General features: G+C 44.6%; 1 protein-coding gene and 1 pseudogene across 20 annotated transcripts in view; one reads left to right on the forward strand and one right to left on the reverse strand.

Annotated features, from left to right (window-relative positions):
• The window catches only part of SECISBP2 (SECIS binding protein 2), a 40092-nt gene that overhangs the window by 8481 nt on the left and 6506 nt on the right, over window positions 1–25105 (forward strand). For 3 of the 19 annotated variants that reach the window (XM_002708271.6, XM_008258102.5, XM_008258073.5), the window contains 12 exons: window positions 981–1230; window positions 1453–1591; window positions 2051–2280; window positions 5550–5631; window positions 8182–8390; window positions 11314–11436; window positions 12655–12744; window positions 14290–14422; window positions 21304–21470; window positions 22126–22264; window positions 24101–24254; window positions 24639–24859. In XM_002708271.6, the coding sequence (XP_002708317.3) occupies window positions 981–1230; window positions 1453–1591; window positions 2051–2280; window positions 5550–5631; window positions 8182–8390; window positions 11314–11436; window positions 12655–12744; window positions 14290–14422; window positions 21304–21470; window positions 22126–22264; window positions 24101–24254; window positions 24639–24859 (1937 nt within the window). Of the gene's footprint in view, window positions 1–980; window positions 1231–1452; window positions 1592–2050; window positions 2281–5549; window positions 5632–8181; window positions 8391–11313; window positions 11510–12654; window positions 12745–14289; window positions 14423–21303; window positions 21471–22125; window positions 22265–24100; window positions 24255–24638; window positions 24860–25105 lie in introns of those variants that run through there. The other 16 variants (XM_008258092.5, XM_089315920.1, XM_089315915.1 and 13 more) reach the window with 9 other exon arrangements.
• LOC103348624 (serine/threonine-protein phosphatase 4 regulatory subunit 2 pseudogene) lies at window positions 17496–20335 on the reverse strand (annotated as a pseudogene). Its single transcript, XR_016222878.1, has 2 exons — window positions 20299–20335; window positions 17496–20130 (listed from the first exon to the last, which is right to left on the reverse strand). The product of XR_016222878.1 is annotated as a serine/threonine-protein phosphatase 4 regulatory subunit 2 pseudogene (transcript).

Raw genomic sequence — 25105 nt, forward strand, 5'->3', positions numbered from 1 at the left:
TCTTCCACACAAACTGTACTGTTGCTGGCCTCACCAGACAGCCAAGCCATTGAGGCCTCTCTGGTCTTGGACTATGATGCATCTCTAAATCCACGAGCCTGAATAAACCTTTTGTTACAATGACTAACAGCTGGCAAAAATAGAAATATGTCACCATCTTTTTCAGCAAGGTGAGAAGGAAATGCCCAGAGGTTTCATGCGACTTTTTTTTTTTTCTTTTTGACAGGTAGAGTTAGAGAGAGACAGAGAGGTCTTCCTTCTGTTGGTTCACCCCCCAAATGGCTGCCATGGCCGGCGCGCTGAGCCCATCCGAAGCCAGGAGCCAGGTGCTTCTTCCTGGTCTCCCAAGGGGTACAGGGCCCAAGCACTTGGGCCATCCTCCTGCCTTCCCGGGCCACAGCAGAGAGCTGGCCTGGAAGAGGAGCAACCAGAACAGAACCGGCGCCCCAACCGGGACTAGAACCCGGAGTACCGGCGTCGCAGGTAGAGGGTTAGCCTAGTGAGCTGTGGTGCCGGCCTTGACTTTTTTTTTTTTTTTTTAAAGATTTATTTATTATTTATTTGAAAGACAGGCGAGGTGGAGTTGGGGGTGGGGGAGGGATTTTCCGTCTGCTGGTTCATTCCCCAGATGGTCACAACAGCAGTCTGGGCCAAGAGGAAGCCAGGAGCTCCACCCATGTCTCCCACTTGGGTGGCAGGGACTCAGGTACTTGGACCATCTTCCATTGTCTTCCCAGGCACATTTGCTGAAAGCTGGATCAAAAGCCAAGTAGCCAGGACTCAAAAGTTATAAGCAGCAGCTTAGCATGTGTGTCACAACACTGGCCCCCATTAGCCTTTTAATTAGGAATACCTGAATGCTAGAGTGAATGATCTCAAAGTCTTAAATATCAAAAAGTTTAAATGAGTTTGTTACAGAGCATTAAGATCCTTAGTTCTTGCTATGAAATATGCAACAAAAATCTACACTTTTTATTTAGACAGAAAATCTATCCTGAAGAAATGACCTTTGGAGCTTCAGCTTTCCCCTCTCAGTATTTATCTTCTGAGATTACTCTTCATCCGTATGCCTATTCTACTTACACGCTTGAGTCTACACAGAATGTTTGCTCAGTGCCTGGCTCCCACTATGAATATAACCAGCCCAGTTGTTACCCCGGTTTTCAAACGATGAGGCCCCCTAATGAGCACATGTGCCTCCTCCCGCAAGACACAAAATCTCTGTTTAAGGTGAGTAGATGCTGTGGTTTCATCGTGTCCTTAGCATTTAAATTGCGAAGAATTGATACGGTTTTGTATGATATTTAAACATTACTTATTTCTTGTGGTATCCAACCTTTTTAAACACCTGATCTAATCTTTTAAATGATTGAATTATGAGTACTTATTAATTTGGTGTTTTAAACATTTATAGTGATAGTTTTCTTATTTCCTGTTTCATCTTTGCTGAAGAAAAAAAGCTATGATGAGAAGAAAGTGTATAATGAGGAGAAGTTTGAGAGTAAAAGGGCTGATGCAACGAGATCGTCTGAGATGAAATCAGCTAAAGGTTCACGTTTACCCATTCATGCTGAGAATAGTTTGAAATCAGGTAAAAGTTACAGCAGACTCTATAGTGTAACGTGATATGCTTCAGAAACATCGCTGCTCTTTGTTCTGCTGCTTCTGTGGACTTGTTCTTTGAGATTGCTTTGGAAAATGAAAGCTGGAGCCTGGCACAGCCAAAGGTGTCAGACTTCCTGTGGGATTCTGGAGGACTTGCCCCTGAGGCCGGGGGTTACAGGGTGGTGCCTGTTGTATATGGACTCAGCATTGCCCTTCACCAGGTAGCACCTTGTTTAACGCAGAAAGAACCTGTCTGAGGGCACATTGCAAGCAGTAATAACGACAGGCTTCCAAGCACATCCTTGAATGGCAGTGGGTCACGGCCATCCCCTTTGTACCGTGTTTGACCGTATTCATCCCTGACATGACGTGTCTGGTGTTTTATTGGGAGGTGTTGAATAGGCATAGGAGTTTATCGCCTCTCCTTTTAATTCTTTACTTCCAGAAGGATATGGTAAGCGAACAGACAGGAAATCCAGAATCATCGCAAAAAGTGCATCTACCTCCAAACCTGAGTTTGAATTTAGCAGTTTGGATTTTCCTGAACTACAGGGTCCAGGGACCAAAAACATGCCACAGATACAAAAGCAGCTCAAATGGGGACCTCTCTGCTCCGCCTCTGCTGACATTTCTGTTCTCGGAGAAGTGGGCAGACCAGCTGCAGTGGTGTCAGAGGTGAGTTAAATGCCTTTTGAGTTTCCTCACGTCAGTACCATGCCTTCATCCTGGGAGGTCCACCTTGCTGGGAAGGAAGTACTGGGGGAGATCTTTCAGCATTTAGCTGACCTTCTCTGTTGGAACTGTTGACAATGAGGCTGTAGCTCCTAGTACAGTTTGTTTTTTTTTTTTTAAAGAATCACTCTCCCCCTGAGGCACTGTAACACCTTCCAGCTACCAGATGTATAAGCTACCAGATGTAGCTGGAAGGTGTTACAGTGCCTCAGGGGGAGAGGGTTCCAGCAGAGTCTAGCTCTTCTGGCAGTCCACTTTGAATATGCCACTTGTGGCACTGCATTCTGAAAGCACAATTCCAACTTATGGAAAAGGACATTTTTAAAAAATGGGGTTAGCGGGGCCCACACTGTGGCTCAGTAGACTAAACCTCTGTCTGTGGTGCCAGCATCCCATATGGGTGCCAGTTCATGTCCCGGCTACTCCTTCCAATCCAGCTTTTGCTGTGGCCTGGGGAAACAGTGGAGGCTGGCCAAAGTGCTTGGGCCCCTGTACCCGTGTGGGAGACCCAGAGGAAGCTCCTGGCTTTGGATCTGCCCAGCTCCGGACTTTACGGCCAATTGGGGAGTGAACCAGCGGATGGAAGACCTTTCTCTCTGTCTCTCCCTCTCTCTGTAATTCAATCAATCAATCTTCTTAAAATATGGATTAGTAATATTTAAAACTGCATAGTGCAATTGCTGAATTTTCCAGGCTTTTTATCCACATCTCTGTCTTGTCTTGCTAATGATACTGCAAATTAAGCAAAACATATTTTTGTAGGTGCTTTCAATTTGCTGCCTTAATCATTTTAAATTACATGATATTCAATATTTGGTTTCAAACTTTCAGTCCATCAAATCTTGAGACATTTTCCTCAGACAGGTTGGTTTGAGACCTCCAGGAAATAATGGTGTCAGGTGAGTGGTCCCCAAGACAGCTTCTGCCAGATTTCTGCTGAAGGGCGAGGTGGTACACCTGTCAGCATGAAGGCAAGGAAGGAGAAGAAAGAGAACAGCCACTACCCATTCATTTGCCATTTTTGAGGAGGAAAAATTGATTTACTTTGAAAGGTGAGATTTCCTGTCCACTGGTTCACTCTTGTAGCAGCTGGGGCTGGACCACGCCCCCAGGCCAAAGCAAGGAGCCCAGAATTCAGTCTGGGTCTCCCACGTGAGTGACAGGGACCAAATACTTTAGCCATCACCTGCTGCCTCCCCAGGTGCACGTTAGCAGGAAGCTGGGATTGGAAGTGGAGCTAGGAGTCAAACTCAGGCGCTGGAATATGGGATGGAGGTGTCCCGAGGGGCACCCTGACTGCTGTGGCAGATACCTGCCCTGAGGTGCCTGTGCTGTACTCACACAGACCCTTGCACCACACACTGCCGTTGTGTGCCTTGTGCTCGGTTTGAGGATTTCTGTCTTCACAGAGGAGCAAGCATTACAGGCTTGTGTTCATAGTGGGCATTTTGATGGTTGTTTTGGACTTTAGTATGTGGCCTGGTTAATGATGGCTTTCACATTCATATGGGAGCACTGCAGCTGTAAGAACCGCAGAAGTGTTTGAGCTGACCTGGAAAGCTGTCTAAGTATTGTTGGAAGTCACATGTTATTCGGAGACTTGGCTTTGGCCCAGTCCAGCCCTGACCATTGTAGGCATTTGGGGGGTGAACCAGTGGATGGGAGCATGCTCACTCACTCTCTGTTTCTATTCTGTCTCCTCTCTCCTCCCTCCTTGCCACTTTCTCTACCCCTGTCCCTTTGTTAAAAGATTAAAAAAAAAATTGCACATTTTTATGACATTGAATAGAAGAGTACTACTTAAGCTGTAGACAGTAGGTGATTTTTTTCCTCTAAGGAATACGATTTTATGGAAATGACTTAAGTTTTACATTTTGAACTTGTGTATATAGGAATCTTAATTAGCATGTATATTTGCATGTCTTAAGACTATCAAGGGAAGCTATATTTAAGAAGAAAATGGTGGGGCTGGCGCCTTGGCTCACTTGGTTAATCCTCCGCCTATGGCGCCAGCATCCCATATAGGCGTCAGGTTCTAGTCCCGGTTGCTCCTCTTCCAGTCCAGCTTTCTGCTGTGGCCCAGGAGAGCAGTGGAGGATGGCCCAAGTGCTTGGGCCCTGCACCCATATGGGAGACCAAGAGGAGGCACCTGGCTCCTGGCTTCGGGTCGGCATAGCGCCAGCCAAGGCGGCCATTTGGGGAGTGAACCAATGGAGGGAAGACCTTTCTGTCTCTTTCACTGTCTATAACTCTACCTGCCAAAAAAAAAAAAAAACCAGAGTAAGTGGTTAATTTTAATTTAAACTAATAAGAAAATAATTGCTTTGGCTTTTTTAAAAATTTATTTCTTAGAGCAGTTTAGTTTCACAGGAAAATTGAGAGGAAGGGATAGATATCCCATATTTCCTCTACCAACCCCTCAGTCTCCCCCATTATCAACATCCAGCCACAGAATGGTCCATTTTATACGACTGATGAACCTCCATTTACACATTATCACCTGGTGCATAGTTGGGGTTTGGTGTCATCCTTGGTGTGTGTATTCCGAGTTTGGGCACCTGTATAATGCTATCTGTCCACTGTCCCAGATCATAGAGAATAATTTCACTGCCCAAACACCCTCTTTGCTTTATGTGTTTATCTCTTCCCCCCACCCCTGCCAACCAGTGATCTTTTACTCTGTCTGTAGTTTTTTACCTTTCCCAGAAGGTCAGAGTTGGATTAATACAGTATGGAGCTTTTTCACATTGTCTTCTTTCACTTACTAATGTGCATTTCAAGTTCCTTGATGTCTGTGTCATAGTTCAGTTTTTCTTTAGCACTGAAACAGTATTGTCTGGATGTACCATGGTGTATTCATTAATCTGCTGAAAGATATTTTGGTTGCTTTTGGATTTGGGCAGTTAAAAATAAAGCTAGTAGAATCATCTGTATGAAGACTTTGTGTGAATGTACACGTTTCCCACTCCTTTGGGTAAATGCCAGTGAGCGCAGTTGTTAGGTCATATGTACGAAATTGCCAGATTATGTTTCAAAGTAGCTATACTATTTTGCATTCCCACCAGCAGTGAATAAAAGTTTTTGTTACTCTACATCCTTGCCAGAACATGACTTGTCTGTGTCCTGGATTTTGGCCCAGGCCTTTCTGATAGGTGTGTATCTTATTTTTAATTTGCTGTCCTCTCATGATATCTGATGTGCTTGCCTTTTAGGGTGAAACAGTGGTGAAAAAGAATAATCTAAATGAATCTGTAACTGATGATGCTGCTACCGGTGTTCCTTCATGTACAAGAGGTAAGAGTGGCTATAAAGTATTTTAAAAATGAATTGTATGTTTTCTAAGTTCATTTTTAATTCCATTGCAGTCTAGATAATTTTTGTTTTAAAGCCTTCTTTAAGGCAGCTACTGGATTATTGATGAACAAACATCAGTGTTAGTTTAGGAGATGAAAATGAGTAAATGAGGCTCCACAATAATGTGCAAGGACTAAAACCTAAGAGGTAAGAATTGTAAATGAAATGTATATCCAATTAAGTGAGAATTTTATAAACTCAGAAATGAGTATTTTTCTTTAGTATTAACTGTTCCTATAAATTTTAGTCTCAAGACCCCTCAATTTCCCTAAAATCAAAGTTCCAAAGGGCTTCTGTTTATTTGGTTTATACCTGTCCATATTTACCATATTTTGAAGTTAAAATAGAAATTTTAAGTTCTAATTTGCTTAAAAATAATAAGTGCATTGTGTTTTAACATATTTATGAAAAATTTTTTTCTGAGCAGAAAAGTTTTAGTGACGCAAGCAGCCTGGCTTCCCAGTTTTGCAGCTGTTTCTCATCTGGCTCTGTAGATCTGCTTTGGCATTCAGCTACTCCACTGTCTCATAGCATGCAGCCTTTGGTAAACTCTGGCTCATTTGAGACAGAATTGGGGAGTCAGTTGACACATTCCTACTATCAGGAAAACTGACTTTGTGTACCTCTGAAAGGGTCCTAGAAATCCCAGGCCCTGCTCTGAGGACTGCCAGTCTGTCCTATCCTGGCCAGGAAGTAATACAGAGGTACATCAGGAAGTTCATAATAGTTTATTTTGGCATAAAAATTTTTTGAAGTCATGTGTAATTTTATTTTATTTATTTTGAAAGAGTTACAGAGAGAGGGAGAGACAGAGGTCCTCCATTCTGCTGGTTCACTTCCCAAATGCCTGCAACAGCCAGAGCTGAGCTGTTCTGAAGCTAGGAGCCAAGAGCTTCCTCCTGGTCTCCCACATGGGAGCAGGGGCCCAAGCACTTGGGCCATCTCTGTTGCTTCCCAGGCCATAGCAGAGAGCTGAATAAGAAGAGGAGCAGCCGGGACACGAATTGGTGCCCATATGGGATGCCAGCATCATAGGTGGAGGCTTAACCTACTATGCCACAGTGCCAGCCCCTCTTTTAGTATTTTTTTTTCAAATTTACTTATTTATATTATTTATTTAAAAAAGCAGACAGGCAGATAGAGATCTTCCTTCTAGAGTTCACTCCTCAAATGTCTACAATAAGGCTGGGCCATGCTAAAGCCAGGAGCCAGGAACTCAATCCACATCTCCAGTGGGAGTGATAGAGACCCAAGTACTTGAGCCATTACCTGCTGTCTCCCAGGCTGTACATTAACAAGAAGCTAGAGGTGGAAATGGAGCCAGCACTCAAGCCCAGGCACTCTGATATGGGATGCTGGCATCTTAATTGCTGTGCCAATTGCCCACCCTCATTTTAACATGAACTTCTTAAAGTATTCTCATATATTCGGGCAGAGTTCTACAAATTGTGCTTTGGATTTTTTTTTTTTTTTTTTTTAAATTTATTTGAAAGAGAGGGAGAGACAGAGAGAGAGAGGTCCTTCATCTGCTGGTTCACCTCCTAAATGGCTGCAACAGTCAGGGCTGGGCCTGGTCAAAGCCAGGAGGCAGGAACTTTTTCAGGGTCTCCCATGTGTGGCAGGGGCCCAAGCACTTGGGCCATGCTCCATTGCTTTCCCAGGCACACCCATCAGGAAGGTGGATCAGAGTTGGAGCAGCCAGGACTCAAACCGGCGCCCATTTGGAGTGCTGGTGGTGCCTTAACTCGCTATGCCACCATGGTCCCTGGACATTTTTTTAGTGACTAGTTCTAACAGGAGATCCAAATCTATCTTAGTATATTTTCTTTTACATTGTCATGTTTGATAGTATGTGACTCAGTCCAGATCTTCCTTCCCAAGCTGCTCTGAGTATGCGCGGCTCTGAAGTGAGAAGAGCAATCTGTCTCACCTCCTACTGGGAGCTAGAGGCTGCTGACAGGTGGCCACCTAACCAAGTCCTAATGGCCGTCCTTTGTTTTGTCTGTATGTAGAGTGTCATGGCTACCTAAGGAATAGTGTAGTGGCCTGTGTTTAAAAGAAAGAAGGAAATTACCCATTATTGTGGTAGCCGAAGTCTAATGATCTTTGACTTCTGATGTTAAAGGGACACATCAAGGTTAGTAGGGCCAAAATTGGATCTTCAGCTCTTTAAATCTATGTGTTTGCCACGTAATGCTGTGGATTGTTTTTTAACCAAAGCTATAGGTTGTTTTCCTACCCCTATAGCCCAGTTTAAAAGACCAGATTCTAGGAAAGTCAATTAACCTTACAAGTTGAAAGGAGAAATTGAGCATGCCTGCTCCAAGAGGAAAACAAGTCTATGAACACTGTGGTCTCCAAGAGTTGTTGGAACAACAGCCTAAATTTAGTTATGCTCTGAGCAGTTACCTCACGTAATGCATGTGGGTAACTATGACATTTCTCTTTTCCTGTTGAGATTGCTCAACAATTTTGGTTGTCTTTGAGCAGAGTTGTCTTGGACACCAATGGGTTATATTGTTCGGCAGACATTATCTACAGAACTGTCAGCAGCCCCTAAAAGCGTTGCTTCCATGATAAACCTAAAGACCATTGCTTCGTCAGCAGATGCTAAAAATGTTAGTATGTCGTCTTCCGAAGTTTCATCTCCGGATCCTTCCTACAGCAAAGAGAAACATGCTGTCCATCCTACTAAAAAGGTACGTGTCACTGGTGAGATGAGCGTGAGCTGGTTGCCAGGGGCTGGGGCTTGTTTATTGACAGGTGCAGAGCTCCAGTTTTTTGCAACAGAAGAACAGCTCTGGAGATGGATGATGGGGTGGTTGCACGATAGTGTAACTGTGATTAATGCCAGTAAACCACACACTTTAAAATAGTTAAGATGGTAGGTTTTTTTGTCCTGTGTAGTATTCCATAGTTAAAAAAAATTCGAGAACAAAGATACACGTCACTTTTTTTTTTTTTTTTAAGATTTATTTATTTGAAAGGCAGAGTGGCAGAGAGAGAATTTTCCATCTGCTGGTTCATTCCCCAAGTGGCTGAAACAGCCAGAGCTGGGCCAATCCAAAACCAGGAGCCGGGAGCTTCAGGTCTCCCATGAGGGTACAAGGACCCAAGGACGTGGACCATCTTCTGCTGCTTTCCCAGGCGCATTAGCAGGGAGCTGGTTCAGAAGTGGAGCAGTCGGGACTTTAACCGTTGCCCATGTGGGATGCCAGAGCTACACACCAGGGTTTTAACCCACTAGGCCTCCGCGCCAGCCCCTACACATTACGTTTTGATTATGTTGGTCCTCTGCTAATGGATAATCCCCTCTCCATCATAACTGAAAGTGCTTCAATTTATTCAAGTTTAGTAGCCCCTTTAGTGTGAAGTGCTTGGGGCTGGAAGTGTTTCAGAGTCTGAAGTTTTTCAGATTTGGCAGTATTTGCACAGGGTTTCCCTGTTGAGGATTCCAGATCTCAGAGTTCTGGTAGCAGACTACTCGTAATTGAACTCCACATTTGTGATCATCTGATGTATGCTACTAGTTTTTATTTATTGCAATTTATTTGCCTGCTACAGGAGCTTATCAGAATAGATCCTATTTCAGAATAAATTTTTCCTCATAAGTTTAAGTAATTTTAAGCTCTTAAGATCATTTTTATAAAGATTGTTTTTTCAAGGACTTTTTTTCATTGATCTAGATGTTAAGTTTCATATGTATATTATTTGAGGATGAAATGTGGTCTTGTTTAGTGTCATGGTTTTCTATCTTTCAATCATTTCCCGTCTTTCTGAATATGAGGATACTTTTAATATCGGAAAATGCTGTTAGCCCACCCCACATGAGTGGTAACTGCATTTATGAAAATGTAATGCTGACAGCTACAGCAGAGTCCTGCATGTGCTGTTCCTCACTGCTCTGTGTTTGATTTGAGACACAGTGGCAAGTGTGCATCCAAGACCCTTGCTCCGTGCACACCCTGAGCTTGGCTCTTGGAGCAGCCTTAGTGCCTTTCTCTGGGCTGCTGTTGTGCCAGGCACATACTGGACCACAGCCAATACTGTCTGTTCTTCACTGAAGCTGCCAAACTGCTCTCTGAGAGCCTGCTTTGTTGATAGGCAGTACACAGTCTAGGGTGATGGATTTTGTTTTATTTCTCTAGAATCTTTTTCTTAAATTATTTTATTATAATTGTAAAAAGTTTTTTGTGAAAATTCTAAAATTAGAATAAGAAAATTAAACTCTCCTGTGATCTTGCAGCCTAGATGGTTTGCATTTCACACAATTGAAATTATAGTATTGTAGTCATAATGCTTTTTTTGCTCTAAAACTTCCTGCGTAGGAATTTTATTATGGAAGTAATAAATGTAGCATTATAAGAACCCAGTGCTGGGAAAGATCCTCTCCCACCCATCAGGAAAGCCTGCATTAGTAGATAAGTAGTCTGCTCTGCAGCCTGTCTGAAGCTCACAGGTGTACAAATAGGAGTTTCTTTTGTTTTGGTGTAAAAAAATTTTTTTTAACAAGATATGCTAATTGTATACCCAGTATCCTTAAAATTTGTCTTTTTCAATGAATCAAATATGGACAGCCCCTCCAGGTCAGTGGACAATCACATTCTGTTTAATAGCAGTTGAAGCTCTTACCCCTTAAGGGTAAATTCGCACTAGGGTAAGGCAAGGCCCAAAATATGAAAGTCCTTGGGCAGGCATTTTGGGGCAGCACTGGTTAAGTTGCCATTTGCAATGCTGACATTCTGTATCCTGCTGCCTGTTAGAGTTCAGGCTACTCCACGTTTCTGATCCAGCTCCCTGTGAAATGTTCAAGCTGAAGGCGGCCCATGTACTTGGGTTCCCAGTACACACATGGGAGACCTGGATGGAGTTCCTGGTTTCTGGGTTCAGCCTGGCCCAGCCTTGGCTATTTCAGCTATTTTGGGAGTGAACCAGCAGATAGAAGATTGATCTCAATCTCAATATCTCTCTGTTTCTCGTCTCTCTCTCTCTGACTTCTCCTCTGTCTACTCTGCCTTTCAAACATATATGACCCTGCCCTCTTAGAACCTCTGTTCTAATGGAGAGAGGATAAAAGTATGCAGACAGCATGTCAGAGAGTAGTTAGCGCTCTTTAGAGAAAGTTAAGATGGAGAATAGGAGAAGGGTTAAGTAGAGGGGAGGTGACTTTTAGCCAAAAAGAGCTAGCAGATGTAGCCTACTTAAATTCAGGTCTAAGCATTAAGCCAAAAGATCCTGAGGCCAGTCACGTATGCCCTGATTAGAAAGGCCAGGGACTGAGGTGCCTGCGGGAGTAGTGAGATCAATTAGCAGGTCTGGGGTGAGCCTAGTCATTTAACTGGTTGTGGACTGCAGGGCTGATTCGGATTCCCAGGCTCATCAGATTTAGAGACCACTGGACAGTGCTGACAAATGGCACAGCCGGATTGGTGAGCACACTCAAGTTGGCATAGGATCATTAACAACATGATTTTCTCAAGCTGAAAACCAAGTTATATCCAAGTATACCAATTTTCAAAATGAATTGTGTGTTAGGCATTTAATTTTGCTCTGATACATGATATGAAACAGTCTCTTAAATGCCCTAAAAACTGATGGTTTTTGATTTGTGTTTTGTTCTAGTCCAAAGCATCACAAGGTGGCGACCTTGAACAAAATGAGTCCTCAAGAAAAAATAAGAAAAAGAAAGAAAAGTCTAAGTCAAAATATGAAACCCTGACAGTTCAAGAGCCGCCAAGGATTGAAGTAATGTTGCTATTTATAGTGTGACACTATAAATGTGTCTTAAAAGCAGTGTGGCTTCATGCTGGTTTCGTAGGTGAAAATCTCAACATTTTCTGAATCCTTTTCCTACTGCTAAAGAAAATCGTCACCCATTGTCGTCATCCTTTGATTGAGGCTTCCTAGCCATCCCATAGCAGATGTGCAGGGGACATTTGAATGAATGAATGGTGTAAAGACAACCACTTTCGTTGGAACTTAATAGTGTGTGTGCCACTTTGCTGACATTTCCCCTGTGTTCTCTGCCTGTTGTTTTCCTTGCTTTTGCAGGGCCTCCTTTTCTATCTAGAACTCTTACTGCAAAGTGCTTCACTACAGAAAGTGATCTAGAATGTCATAGATTTGTTGTAAACTCCGTTCAGGAGAATTGCAGGAACTTCTCATCCTGTGATGCTCCAAGAATGTCCCTGGACTCAGGAGCCAGCCTGGGTTCTGACGACATTTCTCATAGGCCTAGTGGTCTCTTCACTCTGTCCTAACACATCCTAACTGGGTGGCCTGGCTGCTTGTGCAGGCACACAAGTCTCAGGTGCTGTCCAGGTGTCGAGCTCAGGCCCACACTGGGCATTCCTGCAGCTCTGGCTGGGATGAGGGTGGCAGGGCCCCAAGCTCTTGGAACATCCACTGGAGAACTGTGAGGGTGGCAGAGCATTATGGTTTGGGTCAACGACTAATTCCTATTTCTGCCCCATATTTTCCATGTAACTTTTCCCAAATCACCTAAAATGTTGACAGAATTTCAAATTTTAAATGGTTTAAAAATGACTTTTAGTAGCCTGTGTTCAGCACAAATGATAGAACATTTATTGTTATTATCTGTTGCATCTATATTTGATGGTTTTTCTGTTGAAAAACTTAGTCTTTGGAAGGACAGGTACTTAAATACTCATACCACGATGATTTAAGGTCAGTTTTATAAATTTCTCAGGTATACCAAGAGTGTTGGTGGCACTCAACTTTTCCTGGAAACAGGGGTATTAGAACTGTGGTCTTTATAGATTTGCTCTCAGAATCAGATAAACAGGAGCTTTTATGGTAAAGAGTTTCGTGCTGTTTTAAGTTATTTTGAGAACTTTTATATGGGACCTTATTAAAAAGAATATAAGCAAGGAGAAGGTTGCATGTGGCATATTTGCATTCTTGTGATTAACAGAGAGCTAAAGAGGTGTGTGGTTTACTTAGGATGCGGAGGAGTTTCCCAATCTGGCAGTTGCATCTGAGAGAAGAGAGAGAGTCGAGTCACCGAAATTTCAATCCAGGCAGCATCCACAGGTAATTTTTAGATTGAAACCACAGTTGCTTAAGGCCTAACTTTTCTTGCCAAACTCTTGAGAAAAATTACCCTCCTGCCCTCCCACATGGGAGACCTGGATGGAGTTCCTGGTTTCTGGGTTCAGCCTGGCCCAGCCTTGGCTATTTATGTCTCAGGGCACCTGGAAGAGTTCCAGACGTCTGTGTTGAGATAGTAGTGGGCTTTTTTGCCTTTTTTTTTTTTTGCCCTTTTTTTTTGGTTCATTTCTTCAAAGGAGAGTGGCATCTCATACATTGAACGGAGTTGCTTTTAAGCTGAAATGTTTTATCGCTTTTGTATGAGACTCAGTTGCCGTGTCAGGAGAGGGGAATGCAGACTGCCCTATGAAGCTGCATTGGAAAGAAAACAAACAGGAAACAGTAAGTTCTTCAGCCCTGCAGGTCTCCTTGCCTGCCTTTGCTGTGTACAGTTGGTGCTGTCTTCAACGTGAGCCCTCAGCCAGTAGGGTTTTCAGCATCAGTGTTTTTTAAAGATTTGTTTATTTGTTTGAGAGGCAGAGCTATTGACAGTGAGAGGGTAAGAGAGAGAGAGAGGTCTTCCATCTGCTGATTCACTCCCCAAATTGCTCTAGTGGCTAGAGCTGGGCCAATTCGAAATCAGGAGCCAGGAGCTTCTTCCAGGTCTCCCACGCGGGTGCAGGGGCCCAAGCACTTGGGCCGTCTTGCACTGCTTTCTCAGGCCATTAGCAGGGAGCTGGATTGGAGATGGAGCAGGTGGAGACTGAACCTACTGTGCCACAGCGCTGGCCCCACAGGGCTTTCTAATTCAGCATTTTACATAGTCTCCAAACCCAAGTCATAACTGTTAAGAATTACATTTGTTAATAGGGGTGGGAAACATCTGGCCCATGGGGCATATAAAGCCCACAGAATCATTTGATCTGACTCTGCCAAGGCAGCCACAGGTAGGACGCAAAATTCAATAAACCTATATATAGCAGGTTAATTTTTAAGTTGATAATTTGGTATGTCCCACAGATGTTGTTATAAATATCCAAAGGGCCCTTGGCAGAAAAAGATTCTCCACCCATGTATATCAAACTTTGGGTTCACACGTTTGATCTTCATCTGCTGGGTGTTTGGACTGGCGTAAACTTTTGATTACTTCATTGTGATTTCATGGCAGTTGATTCTCGAGAAATTCGAGAGAGAGACAGTTATGCTAATCAGCTGATAATGCTAACCCGGAAGCCTCACAAACATTTTGTAGCTAAAGACTTCGTACAAGTCCTGGTGTCTTATCTGTAGATGTATGCAGTTAACTCAAAATAAAAAGAAACAGAGGTGGCTTGACACGAGCCCAGTGTTTTGAAAGAAGGAAATGAACAACAGTAATGTTGGCAGATGATTTGGGATTGATTTTTTTTTCTTGTAATTATGTGGATTTTTTAAAATTTGAGGATTTTTATAGTCTCTGGGTCTGTTTCATTTTCTCTATATAAATTTGTAGTAAAATGGAAAGCATGGTTTGTAAAATAGTAAACTTACCATTTTTGAACTTTTTAGAATAATTTTAAAAATAGTGGGAAGAAGAGCCAGATTCCAGTGCAGTTGGATTTGGGAGGGATGCTGACCGCACTGGAGAAGCAGCAGCACTCCCAGCATGCAAAGCAGTCCTCCAGACCGGTGGTGTTCTCAGGTAAGCACCTTCATCTCATGTACCTGGCTGAGACTTCCACACAGATTGTTTTGTTTGTGTAGATGATTATTTGCATAGGATAAAAAGTGTGATGCTGGAATAAGCACAGATGTAAACCAGTGGAGTAGACAGGAGAGTCTAAGAATAAACCCATGTATCTATCACCAGTTGATTTTTTTTAAAGTTTATTTGAAATCAGAGTTAGGAGGAGAGACAGAGATCTTCCATCACTGGTTCACTTCATAAATGGCTGCAACAACTTGGGCAAAGGCAAAAAGCTTTATGCAGGTCTCCCACTTGGGTGCAGGAGCACAAGCATTTGGCCGTCCTTTGCTGCTTTCCCAAGTGTATTAGCAGGGAGCTGGATTGGAAGTGGAACAGCGAACACTTGAACCAGCACCCATATGGGATGTTGGTGTCACAGGTGGTGGCTTTACCTGCTCCACCACAGTACCAGTCTTGCCAGTTGGTTTTTTTTTTTTTTTTAAAGATTGATTTATTTATTTGAAAGAGTTACACAGAGAGAGAAGGAGAGGCAGAGAGAGAGAGAGGGGTCTTCCATCTACTGGTTCACTCCCCAATTGGCTGCAACAGCCAGAGTTGTGCCGATCTGAAGCCAGGGACCAGGAGCTTCTTCCAGGTCTCCCGCGTGGGTGCAGGGGCCCAAGGACTTGGGCCATCTTTTACTGCTTTCCCAGGCCATAGCAGAGAGCTGGATCAGAAATGGAGCAGTCAGGACTTGAACCAGGGGCCCATATAGGATGCTGGCAGTGCAGGTGGTGGCTTCACCTGCTACAACACAGTGCCTGCCCATGCCAATTAATTATTTGATGAGGATGCCAGAGCCGTGAGAGAACACAGAACAATCTCTTCAAAAATGGAGTCATCAGGAAACTGCTCCTGAGAACTGCAGTGAAATATCACTTCACACCTATTAGAATGATGCATCAAAACAGTGCAGGTGAGGGTGTGAAGAAATCAGAGCACTTCTGCACTGAAGATGAGAGAGTAAATTGGTGCAACAGCAGTTCAACACGGTGTGGGGTTTTCTCAGAATGCTGAGTATATGGAGCTGCCAAGTGAAGAATCAAAGACAGACTTGGACACACACACGTACACATAACAGTTCTGGGCCGACTACTTGGACTGTCTTCCACTGCATTCTCAAGGGACCGTAGCAGGAAGCTGGATCAGAAGCAGAGCAGCTAGGATTCAAATTGCTGCTCCCTATGGGCTGTCGGCATCAGAGGAGGTGGCTTAACCCACTGTGCTACAATGCCAACCCCTGCACAGATCTTAAGTGCACCATTTGAAGAATGTGGGAAGTGTTGTAGCTCCTAGCCATGGAAGAAAATACCCAGGCACCCCTGGAATTGTCCTGTGCCCTTCCCAGTCAGTCCCTTTTGCCAGTCCCAGTAGATATTTTCCCTGGTCTAGAACTTCACATAAATGGAATCTCAGAGTGTGCTCCTTGGTGTAAAGCATCTTCCAGCACAGTGGACAGTGGATTTGGGATTTGCTCTTGTTATGTGTGTCTGTGATAGAGAAAGTATAGTTTCAGGATTTTCAGAATGAGTCCATATTATACTTTTTTAAATGGCTAATAAACAGAATCTGCTCTCATCCAGCCACACAAAGATATCCCTGGTCAGCAGATGGCGGAGGTCAAGAGTTTGGGTCTGGTGGGAGGTGGTCCAAGACCAAATGCTGGCTCGTCCAGTGACACACCAAGCTCACCACTCCTCCTCTTCCAGGCCTGCTTCTCCAGGCATGGCCTCTGACCAGAGATCAGCTGCAAGTCCCACCCCAGATCCATTGATTCAGAAACTCTGGATTGGGGCCTGGAAGACTGTTATTTAACAAGCCCTCCAGAGGATTTTAATGCATGCTCAAGTTTAAGATCTTTGGGTTTATTGAGCCATTAATAGATGCCAGCCAGAAAAGGACCAGGTTCTGAGACAAGTTCCTGCGACTTCCAGTCACAATGCTAGACAGCAGTTAGAAAAATGTCCACTGGACCTTACGGCCAAGACTATTCTTTTTTTTTTTTTTTTTTTTTTTTTTGACAGGCAGAGTGGACAGAGAGAGAGACAGAGAGAAAGGTCTTCCTTTTTGCTGTTGGTTCACCCTCCAATGGCCGCCGCGGCTGGCGCGCTGCGGCCGGCGCACCACGCTGATCCGATGGCAGGAGCCAGGTGCTTCTCCTGGTCTCCCATGGGGTGCAGGGCCCAAGCACTTGGGCCATCCTCCACTGCACTCCCTGGCCACAGCAGAGAGCTGGCCTGGAAGAGGGGCAACCAGGACTAGAACCTGGTGTGCTGGCGCCGCAGGCGGAGGATTAGCCTATTGAGCCACAGCGCCAGCTCCTTTTTGTTTGTTTTTTTTTTTTTTTTTTATCGAGCAGCCTGGAAGGCAGGCCGTCATCATGGACAGCTTGTGCACTTAAACATTCTATATGAAACAGGGAATTGCACAGAAGAGATCAATGACCATACCTGATTGACAGACACCAGTCATTTAGAAAATATGTTCAGAACCGGTGCTATGGCACAGTGGGTTAAAGCCCTGACCTGAAGCACCAGCATCCCACATGGGTGCCAGTTCTAGTCTCAGCTGCTCCTCTTCTAATCCAGCTCTCTGCTATGGCAGAGAAGCAGTAGAAAATGGAAAGCAGTAGAAGATGGCCCAAGTTCTTGGGCTCCTGAACCCAAGTAGGAGACCGGGAGGAAGCTCCTGGTTCCTGACTTCGGATCGGCTCATCTCTTGCCATTGCAGCCATCTGGGGCGTGGACCAGTGGATAGAAGACCCTTCTCTCTGTCTCTGCCTCTCTCCGTAAATGTCTTGCAAATAAATAAAAATAAATCTTAAAAAAAAAATTTGAAAATTAGGGTAAAATACATTTGGGAAGACATTGGCAGTTCCTGAAGCTGGATGGTGGGTATGTGGGGTTTTATTTTTTGTGAGTTGTTTACTTCATTGCTATGACAGAATACCTGAGGCAGCTGCTTTGTAAAGAAAAGGTGGTTTGGCTCAGAATTCTGGAGATTCAAAGTCCAAAGAGCGTGACAAGGCTTTTTTTTTTTTTTTCCATAAAATTAATATTTATTGCTTTATATGAATACTGTATTGAAAGCCCAAGCCAAGTTTACACACAGAAATTATACAATTATATACCGCTTCACAAAGGCAGTGAACACATTACATTCTACAAAATCTACTTTACAGAAATTTAAAAAGTCTGATATCAAAAAGTACAGCTGAGGAAACAGATATAAATTTGGCAGCCAGTAATTTTGACAGGGAAGTTGCAGCTCATATGACTTTAAATATGTGAATTTGAAAATATTGAGTTTAGAGTAATCATTGTGCTTTGTGTTGATTTGAAAAATATAACACTGGCTGTCAAAGAAGCATGTTCAAAAATATTTAATTCACTTCAAAATGTCGTACAAATTATGGTGGTTTCTGTGCACCCCTAACACTTCAATTAGCTCAGGTACATTACTAAAGCAATATATTAATTCTTCCAGTAAGGTGGTGTTTCATACCATTGACATTTGCATACTCTAGAATAATTTAGAAAGAAATGCGTAATATTCACAATGTTCAGAAAAGCAAGCAAAAAGTCAAGGAACCTGCCTAGTTCTTCTGAGATGGTCTCATGTCAGCTTCAGAAGCATTTGTTCTACAACATAGTAAGCTACTGTTGGAACACAATTTCCAAGATAAGTACATCTTCTCATAAATAACCATGTGTTTTTCTCAGGCACCTTAGAAGTATACAAAAAACTTCACATCTCTTGGAATATGTTTAACCTGGTATTTCAACAGACAAGATTTCCAGGGTTTCACAAGGGCCAGATTTTATTTGAATTACTCAGAAGAGAAAGAAAATGTCTCCTGAAAGAGCTGAACTCAATCATTACCAATAGAAAAAGTATCCGCTGTATTCATCTCTTATAGAAACAGAAAAATATAACATTTCCCCCCTTAGGATAATATATATGTATATATGTGTATTTATATGTATATATGACTTAAAGTTCCATTGTACACAGTCAAACAATAAAATCTGGAAACCAGCATGAAACCCTACAATTCACGTTAAAATATTGAAACTATGACCAAAACGGGAAAACTGCTAGAGCTGTCAAGAGACAAGACAAAAAGCTTTCTTGGCATATGTATAAACTAAATGTGATAATCTCAAAAAAGTTTTCAAAATTATAATTATTACCTTCCAGTTTAAAAACTTTAATCCTAAATTAAAGAAATCTATACACAAACCACTGATTTGACCAGACCAAAAAACAGTGAGCGGTAAGCAGGACCCAGAGGAGCTGATATTCACAGTTCTTACATGTACAACTCTTTCAGGATTTAAAGTACTTTACAGCCTGTTTCTCTTGTAAAACTACAGGTCCACTTTATCACATAAAAGTTTTATACAGTGTAAAACCAGAACTGTATGTAAAATACTGCATCTATGTGTTTCTAAACAATCAGTCCTGCTCCATTGGCTCCTCTGGGACTTCTGAGGCTTCATCATCATTTTCCACGGATGACTCTGACAGAATCTCTCCAGGTTCACTGGAGCTGGATCCTTCTAATTCTTCTGTTTCATGGCAGTTAGAACCATTACTTACAGGGCCTGTATTGCCACTACCTTCAGAATGTAAATCTTTCTCCGCTTGAGACACATCAGAATCCTCCATTTGATTATTTTCCTCAGAAGTCTCTTCATTCACAGTTAAGGCATCGTCAGATTCTTTTTCTTGATTTTTTCTCTCTGGGATCATTTCTCTTGATGTCATAAAAGACTGTTCTTCCTCCTCTTCTCCCTCATCTTCCGCACAGTGCTGCCTGGCAGTGTGGCTTTCTTTGTCTTTACCCTGAGGTGACGACAGGGCTTCTGTGTCTTCTGCCAGAACTGAAGAACTCTCACTGGAAGCTGTCTGCCCGGCCGCCTCTCTCACTTCCCCTTCTTTGTCAAACCTGAGTCCTTTTACTTCGTGGCCCTCGGCTTCTACAGCGTCTTCATCTGGGTGTTTATTTTTTATGGGGCTCACTGAGGAGACTTCTGATTCAGATGCCAGCGAGTCACTGTGGTTTTTCTCTTCATTTTGCTGTAAGTTTGACTATTTACTGTCTGGGCTCTCGGGCAAACCATTTGTTGTCATTGGAACTGACAAAGAAACCTTTGGTCGATTAAGTGGCCTGGGCGTCCCAGGCCCATTTATATTAGACCTGTCAGTATAGCTTGGTGAATTTCCAGGAAACATAACACCATTCATTCTATTTAAACTATTAGAACTGGTTTTCTCTGAAGAAGGATAAACACAGCTAACAAGCATCACATTCTTTTCTACTCCTCTGAGAAATTTGTCTGTTCCTGTATAGTTTCTTCTTGGATCTGTTAGCAATTCACATAGTCGCTGAATAGTAAAAGGGATACCATTAAATCCAGTGACAATTTTCAGTATTCGTTCCTTCATTTCATCAAAGGGAATATACTCGACATTAGGGTTGGGAGGCCCTCTTGGTTCAGGAGCTGAAGTTCTGAAATCATCCATCACTTTCTCCAGTTTGAAAATAAAATAGCCTTTAAATTGGGACCACTGAATCATTGTTTCTCCAGTCTTGGCTACATGACAAAGAAACTGATCCAGGACAGGGCAAACTTCCTTTTTACCCCTCTTCTCAAAATCTTTCAGCGCCTCCTGCAGCCTCTCTCCGCGGGCCTCCCGGGGCCCGGAGCGCCTCACCCCACCCCACCCCCGACGCCCGCCCCCTCCCTCGCACACACTCCGGCACGCAGGCGATGGGGAGGGGGGCACTGAAGGGAGCCGGGGGAAGCGAGCGAGACAGCGAGCACCTTCCCGAGCCGCTACCACTAGCCCTCCAACATGGCGCCCTGTGACAAAGACTTTTTAGCAAGGGTGGCTGCATCGTGTGCAGGAATGTGTCTGTGTCTGTATGAGACTTCCCTCCCTCTCCTTAGAAAGCTACCAGGACTCAGTCATAGGAGTTCCACCCTAATGCTCTAACCTAATCTGATCCCTTCCTGAAGGCCCTGCCTCCAAACACTGGACCTGGATTATGTTTCTAGCTTCTCAGTACAGTTGACATAAAAACTCCCAAGTTTGGAGGATAGATACTCAAATTTGTGCATTTTGAAATTTTCCTAATTAAAAAAATTTAGGGGGGAAATGTATAGGAGTTAACTGTTTTCTTGAAACAGTTACTGAGTTGGGAATTAGAGCAAAGTAGCAGAGTAAGATTAAAGATTTTAGTGGGAGTCAGGCAGTTCATTGACTGTTTAGAGGAAATGCCCCCAGCCACACATGATGGGATTTGGGAAATCATGTTTATGTCTGGAAAACTCAAGAGAACCAACTGGAAATGTTATTAGGATTGTACCAGAACTTGATAAGATAAAGGCATACACAGAAACTAAGAGCCTTTGTGCCAAGATGGCAACAGCTGACAGTGGTGGAGCTGGGTGAATCCATCACAACACTGCTGAAGTACAAACCTAGACGTAGCTGGAGTCAGGAAATGAGATCCCTGTGTGTCTAAGCTTTGCCAATAAACGGAAGATTTGATCACGTGGGCAGGACGGAACGTCTTTTCAAATTAAATGGTACTTCTTTTGGATCCCATCCAAACAATACTGTATTCACTTAGAATCATTGCCAGTGGATTTATAGAGTCATTGTCAATGGAAAAGAACGTGGAGGAGATTATTTGACAAAGATGAGAAAAGTGGGGACAGGCTGGGGTGGCCCTGGAACTCTTTCAGGTGCCCTGAGACAGACCTGGGTGAGCTGGGCAGAGCTGTGGGGCGGTGGCCTGAGACATTTGTCCTACTGTGTTTCAGTGGGAGCGGTGCCAGTTCTTTCCAAAGAAGCCACGTCAGGGGAGAGGGGCCGCCGCTCTGGTCAGGTGAAGACCCCACACAATCCCCTGGACTCCAGCGCCCCCCTCATGAAGAAAGGCAAGCAGAGGGAGGTCCCCAAGGTCAAGAAGCCGACCTCATTGAAGAAGGTGTGTGGCGTTTCAGTTGAAATAAAGTACTGAAAACCTTAGACGAGGTCACGTGTCCCTAGTGACATCTTTGGGACAGTAGGTTTGTGTAACTGAACCTGGTGTATCCACATGTGTTAATAATTCTCAAACAGATTGATCCCCTACTCTGCCAGCTAGATGCGATGGAGCCTGTGAAGCAAGGGGTGTTACAGCTCCCTGGAAGGAAGAGCCTTTTCTGTTCTCTGCTTTCTAGTGATGGGGGCTGAAAAGCAGAACTGGGGGCTTGGGTTCTCCTCCATCATCCGCCTCACCCTCCCCTGGTGGATTATCTGCCATTCAGAGTGCGTGGATGTCACCCATAGCTGTGCAGAGCCCAGTGAGATGGCTGGACAATGCCATTTAGCTGGTTCTCGGGTAGCCCTGTGGTGTGCACTTGGTCTTGCTCAGAAGCCTGCGGTTGGGGACCATGGTCAGACAGGGCTGCAGACCTGGCTTTAGAGCCCGGGTCTCTTGTGCTGCTGTGTGCCCTTGGGGGTACTGTGCTGCTCCTACACCAGGGAGATGGGAGCAGGTCCCTGCTGCAAGGAACAGCTCTGCGTGATCTAATCAGCTGGAAGAGCTTATCTTTCCAGTACAATCACTTAGGGATTTTATCATTCGTTTGATTTTGTAGATTATCTTGAAAGAACGGCAAGAGAGAAAGCAACAGCGTCTCCTGGAAAACACTGTGAGCCCCACTGTTGTCAGTGAGGAGCTGCAGGATGTAGAGAGCAGTGCAGAGGAGCAGGCTCCCGGCCAGGTCGACCTCACAGGTACCAGGTTCCGTGTGCGCCTTTTGTTGTTGTTGTTGTTCTTGTTTTTTGAAAGATTTATTTATTTATTTGAAAGGCAGAGTGACAGATCTTCATCCACTGGCTCACTCCCCAGATGGCCATAACAACTGGGGCTGGGCCAGGCCGAAGCCAAGAGCTGCATCCAGGGCTCCACATGGGTGCAGGGGCCCAAGCACATGGGTATCTTCCATTCCTTTTCCCAGACTATCGACAGGGAGCTGGATCAGAAGTGGAGCAGCCAGGACAGGGATAGGAATCAGCACCCATATGCATGCCGGCTTTGCAGGCGGCGGCTTTAGCTGCTGTGCCACAGTGTGGGCCCCTTGTTTTATCTATAAGCTTCCTTCAGATAGAACCACCATGGGAAATGGGAGATCTGTGCACCCAGCTGCCTGGGATTTTGTCAACTTGTGGCACCTGTGTGATAGAAGCAGGTCAGCAGGAGCCTCGAGGTGTGGAAGGTTGTAGACTCTCGACCTCAGAGTGAGAAGAAACCCCTGCAGCTGGGGCCTCTGTGAGCAGTAGAGGAGATGAGCTCCTCTAATGTGATCTGTATGACACTGGCTGTCCCTCTAACTCGAAGTGGCTGTGACAGTTAACATGAGAATTAGCAACGTTACCTATGGTGCGGCTTACTGACTAATCTAGATCCAGGGAGGTTGTAAAAGCAAATGTGTCTTTTTAAAAATTCATTTTATGTTTTTGAAAGGCAGAGCTCAGATCCATCTGTTGGTTCATGCACACAAGAGCTAGAACTAGGCCAAGGCAACACCAGAAGCTGGGACCTTAGTCCAGGTCTCCCACATTGGCAGTAGGAACCCAGCTGGTTGAGCCATCCCTTCCTGTCTTCCTGGGTGCATATTTGCAGGCAGCTAGTATTGGGGGTGGGGCTGGGACTTGAACCTAGGCACTCTGATAGGGCACGCAAATGTCCCAGGTGGTATCTTAACTGCTATACCAAGTGCCCGTGTATATGTTCTTTAAGTATACTTTTATTCAAGTGTGATTCCAGAAAAGTACACAGATCATAATTGTGCAGCTTGAAGACTTCTCATAAATTATAACACAGCAGCCAGATCAGGAAGCAGAGCAGAGCCCAGCAGCCCCCTGTGCCTTCTGGTGAGAAGTTTCCCCAGGGACCTTGCTTCGATGGCAGCACCACCAAAGGGGCTTTGACCTGGCAGCAGTGGAGCCAGGCCCTTCTCTCAGTGCTTTGTTCATGGCAGGTGTTCAGTTCACTGACGCACGGTTTTCTGTTGGATGAATACACTGAGTTGGGATGGTCATGTGGCAGTTTCTGTTTGGGGACCGTGTGCAGTGGCTTGCAGTGGACATGTTAAGTGTTTGTCTTGGAGGACATGAGCACTTGATTCTGCGGAGCACTTCCTGGAGCAGAACTGCCCTAGTGACTCCTGCCAGACACATTTCCAAGTGCTCTGCAGTGCACTCCCGAGAAGCACCTGTCCTCCCCAGCCTGTGCGGCCCCTTTCTCTGTGCCTCCCTCCCAGTAGATGTGTGTGTTCTCTGATTTCCTTCACTTTGGCACTTAACTTGTGTTCTGGTGGACTGTGGAAGCAGCTGATTGGGGATGGTCAGGTTTAATTTCAAATTTAAGAACAAATTTTGGCCACTGAACTGTACACCTATAGTTTAAGTGGTACTTATGTATATTTGTTATGTCCATGCAGAGCAGAAGGTCCCTGGGCATTCTCTTCTGTTCACTGCCATGACATGTCTTCACAGCATCAGCTAGGGATGGAGTGGGCATGGCATGGGGCCCCGTAGGTGCAATCAGTGACTTTGCTTTGGTTGAAGGTCCAGGGGGAGCTGAGAAAGCAGTCCCCACACCCATGGTTGAGGTCCAGGCAGAAGAGTCTTTGGGCACAGAGCTGCAGAACGATGCTGAGGCCTGCCAGCCTGCTCCTGACCATGCCGGCCTCCCCAAGATCCACAGCCGGAGATTCAGAGAGTGAGTGAGCCCCTGCCCTCCAGGATCTGGGCAATAGAGCACTTAGCTTCTACTTGGCAACCCTTTTCCAGGCTTAGCACCATAAATCCGTATAGTTGGATCACACTGTATTTTGGTCCTCAAGGTTAAGAGTGGCTAGAACCTGGTTATACACGTGCTCAGGGATGGCCTTATCATTCCACCGTGTCTTCTGCTGAGTCTAGGGCCTGTATGAGCCATGGTGCAAGGTGGGCCCAGAGATAGCTGTCCTCTTCTGTGGGAGTGGGGGGAGGGTGCTTCCATCTGTACGATGTGTAAAAGCAGAAATCCCATGGCATGGATGAGTCACGCAGGAGCAGGCTGTACTGTTTTAGCCAGATGTCATGATGTCTCCTGTCTTTGCAGTTACTGCAGCCAGATGCTGAGTAAAGAAGTGGATGCTTGTGTCACTGACCTACTCAAAGAACTGGTCCGTTTCCAGGACCGGATGTACCAGAAGGATCCTGTCAAGGCCAAGACCAAACGCCGGCTTGTGCTGGGGCTGCGGGAGGTTCTCAAGCACCTGAGGCTCAAGAAGCTGAAGTGTGTCATCATCTCTCCCAACTGTGAGAAGACACAGTCAAAAGGTGACGACACCTGGCTGCCCCTGGCGTGGGCCCCTGTGACATCGCTGGCTGGCCACAGCCCTCGGCTCAGGGAGCACCTGGGTAGAACCTGCTATATGCCCTGGCAGCTCCTTTTCTCTTGGTGTGTTTTGTTTGTTTTTAAAAGATTTATTTTATTTGGAAGGCAGAGTTACAGAGAGGCAGAGAGAGAGAGAGCATGCGAGCTTCCATCTACTGGTTCACTCCCCAGGTGGCTGCAATGGCCAG

Source organism: Oryctolagus cuniculus, chromosome 1 (genome assembly GCF_051225735.1).
Source record: "Oryctolagus cuniculus isolate XC-2025 breed Fujian yellow rabbit chromosome 1, ASM5122573v1, whole genome shotgun sequence".
NCBI classification, from domain to species: domain Eukaryota; kingdom Metazoa; phylum Chordata; class Mammalia; order Lagomorpha; family Leporidae; genus Oryctolagus; species Oryctolagus cuniculus.